Genomic DNA, 3,171 nt, shown 5'->3' on the forward strand with positions numbered 1-3,171 from the left:
CATATGTGTGTGTGAGAGTGTGTGTGAGTGTGTGTGAGTGTGTGTGAGTGTGTGTGTGTGTGTGTGTGTGTATGTGTGTGTGTGTGTGTGTGAGTGTGTGTCTGTGTCTGTGTAATAAACGACGCTATTGTATAAAATTTACGCCTGCATTTAACTTCAGCGTCCTGCCTTTTAGCGGAAATAGAATGTACTGTGAGGTTTGAGATCGCAAAATTGAAACAACGAACACCCACCCCCGCAATAATAAAAGAAAAGAAAAACTACAAACTCCGCACTTACCGGAGTTCATAGAGCACTTGTTTATCTCGGTCGTACAGCTTCAGTTTCCTCCTCAGGTTGTTCACCTCCAGAACGAGCACTTTGACGTCATTCTCCTTATTCAGAAAAGCTGCGTGGCCGTGCTGTAGTCTTTTCTCCAAGGCACGGACCCGCTCCTGGAGAAGGTCTTGCTCCACTTTCCGCTGGGCGGCCATGGCGCCGAACAGATCTCGTTCCTTGCGAATCTGAGATTTTGATTGAGTAGGCAGAGGCGAAGCGTCTATATAATCAAATAATCACTGCTTCCCTTCCTAATTTTGAAACATTGTCGCAGTCAAATTCACCCATAGAGGTAAACCTCATAAATTAAATGTAAAAAGACGTTCATAATCACCAATGAACAATAGACTATGCCTAACCTTCAAACCGTTTCATTGCCACAGAAATAGCGTGTTCGCCCCTATCGGGCCACTCCATAAGCAGTCACAAGCTTTGATTAAGTAAGCTTAAAGTGAGGCTGGAAGAGTCAACCAATGGATTTGAAGGGAACATGTGCATAGCAGTCAGAACTGTTTCATTGTTACATATACCTTGTTCACCCCTTTCGGGCCACAGTTATAAGCACCCAGACGCGCTGATTATCTAAGCGAACTATTACACTGGTCGAGTCTACCTCACAGATGTGAGGGGAACTAACTCCTAATAATCCTTTGACTCCTGCTACTACACTGCTAGTGCTTGTTTTTTTCCTCGACTTTTTAACGTCCTATAATCAGATCGTGACCTCGATTATGACAGCGGCTCCTGGCCGCGAAAAGCTAGACAAAAAACAGCCAAATGTGAAATAAAAAATTAATAGTTGGCGTGCTCTACCAAAGTGTTTCGGCTGTCTGGTATAACATGCCATTGTAGTGCTGACGTCTGTGCTTCTTTCCTTGGTGTTCGTGTGTTCAAATCTAAAGTTAAATTTAAGGTTAATTAGAATAAATATTTAATTAAATACTTTCCCGATTATTTTAGCGGTTGAACAAGCATACAACATGAATTCAGGATTTATTTTCATTCACAACTCAGAGTTGCCGCCTCCAGTGCCAGTAAGATTCTTGTGACTTGTGTGAGCGTGATATCTACAGGCCCTATCTGGTCCCATTTCACTTTGATTATCCTGTAAAACAAGTCAGCCTTCGCCCCTGTGAGTAGGTGTTTTACGGCGAATCTGAGAGAACCAAGCCAAACCAGGCAAAGTTCGGAGACTATACAGAGTTGTCGGGGTGTGTATGTGTGAGTGTGTGTGTGTGGGGGGGGGGGGGGGCGTAAGCATCCTGTTTGGTTTTGTAACTGTGCTCAAACAGAGTGACTTGCTGTAAGGTAAAATTACTGTTGATTTTTTTGTGGGAGGGGGGTAGGCTATTGTGTTTCATTTTCTGTTTGTTTGTATGTTTGTATGTTTGTATGTTTGTTGTTTTCGAGGGTGCTTGGGGGGGAGGCGGTTTTTTGCTTAGGTACGTGCGCGTGCGTGTGTTTGTGTGCATGCGCGCGTGAGTTAGTATGTTTTATAAGTGCATTATTTACAGTTGCAAGCCCCCGTTAGCACAAAAAATAGATGATTTAGGAAGCGGCATGTAGATTTCTAAAAACGTTCCAGCAGACAGACGGAGATAATTGATAACATATTGCCCACTCGGGAATAAAACTCATGTGTATGTCTTCTGCGACCGAAGATGAAGCGTGGAATTGCTACATCACAAATACCGTGTATGTCCGTGCGTGTGTGTGTGTGTGTGTGTGTGTGTGTGTGTGTGTGTGTGTGTGTGTGTGTGTGTGTGTGAGTGTGTGTGTGTGTGTTTGTTTTATTAAGCGGGGTTCATTTGCACTGGTCAGATTAGTTATGAGATGCCTCACCTTCTTTTTACTCAAACAACATGAGGCCTTTTCAAAAATGCACAAAGCGCTTGGTGCATTGCTAAGCATTCATCCAAAACCGGGAGAAATGTCCTAACGTTAATTAAGTCTTTTATTACCTAGTTACACCATCGGCAGTATGCCTGTGTTTCGCGCATTCTGACACGAAGTGATAAAACAGTGGCACAAAAAGAATGAAGGTAGAGCATTTTTCTCAAAGTTCAAAGATACAACTCCCAAGATACACAATGTAAAAGCCCTGCCGATCCGAGAATCGAACTCACGATCTCACGACTGAGAGTCTATCGTCTCCTCTACTAGATTGTACGCTGACAAAACGCCCTTTCGTTTTTCACAGCAGATTCGAGAAATCAACGATTTTCGGTTTTCTTATATATAAACTATTTTGCACAGTGCGTCAACGGCTGATCTCAAACCTTGAAGAGAATGTCATTCCCTATGCTCAACGAATATTTAAAAAAAAACCCAAAAAAACACCGAAAATCGGTGATTTCTTGAAACTGCTGTGAATAAGAAAAAGGCGCTTTGTCAGCGGACAGCAGTTGTCTTTTCCTCACCCGTTCCTTCCTGAGAGTTTCGATCCGCAGGTCCTCCATGGTGCATTTGAGAATACTCTGCATGCTGAACAACTGATTTTTCGCGGTGTCCATTTCCTCTCGTACTTCGCTCACTCTGTCGGACAGCTTGAGGAGTTCTTTCCCTTTCGATGCCAACCTGTCCACATGGTCGCTCTCTTTGAGCTGCAGAGACTGAACACAGCACGGGAAAGGGTTAGTTAGGTCTTTACCAAATGACGCCAACAGTAATTATAACAGCGACAGCAAATTTACAACAATGTCATGACAACAATGACAATGACAATGACAGCAGCAGCAGCAGCAGCAGCATAATCATCAAAAGCAACAGTATAGATAGATAGATAGATAGATAGATAGATAGATAGATAGATAGATAGATAGATAGATAGATAGATAGATAGATAGATAGATA

The 3,171-nt window shown here is 42.9% G+C and overlaps 1 protein-coding gene across 1 annotated transcript in view; it reads right to left on the minus strand.

Moving 5' to 3' along the window:
* LOC101857115 (cilia- and flagella-associated protein 58) overlaps window positions 1-3,171 on the minus strand; it is a gene marked incomplete at its 5' end in the record, with an annotated part of 35,134 nt that overhangs the window by 10,288 nt on the left and 21,675 nt on the right. Inside the window, 2 exon segments of the mRNA XM_005098508.3 lie at window positions 280-503; window positions 2,739-2,930. Coding sequence (XP_005098565.2) covers window positions 280-503; window positions 2,739-2,930 — 416 coding nt within the window.

The sequence above is a fragment of the Aplysia californica genome, unplaced genomic scaffold (genome assembly GCF_000002075.1).
Source record: "Aplysia californica isolate F4 #8 unplaced genomic scaffold, AplCal3.0 scaffold00185, whole genome shotgun sequence".
Taxonomy (NCBI): Eukaryota; Metazoa; Mollusca; class Gastropoda; order Aplysiida; family Aplysiidae; genus Aplysia; species Aplysia californica.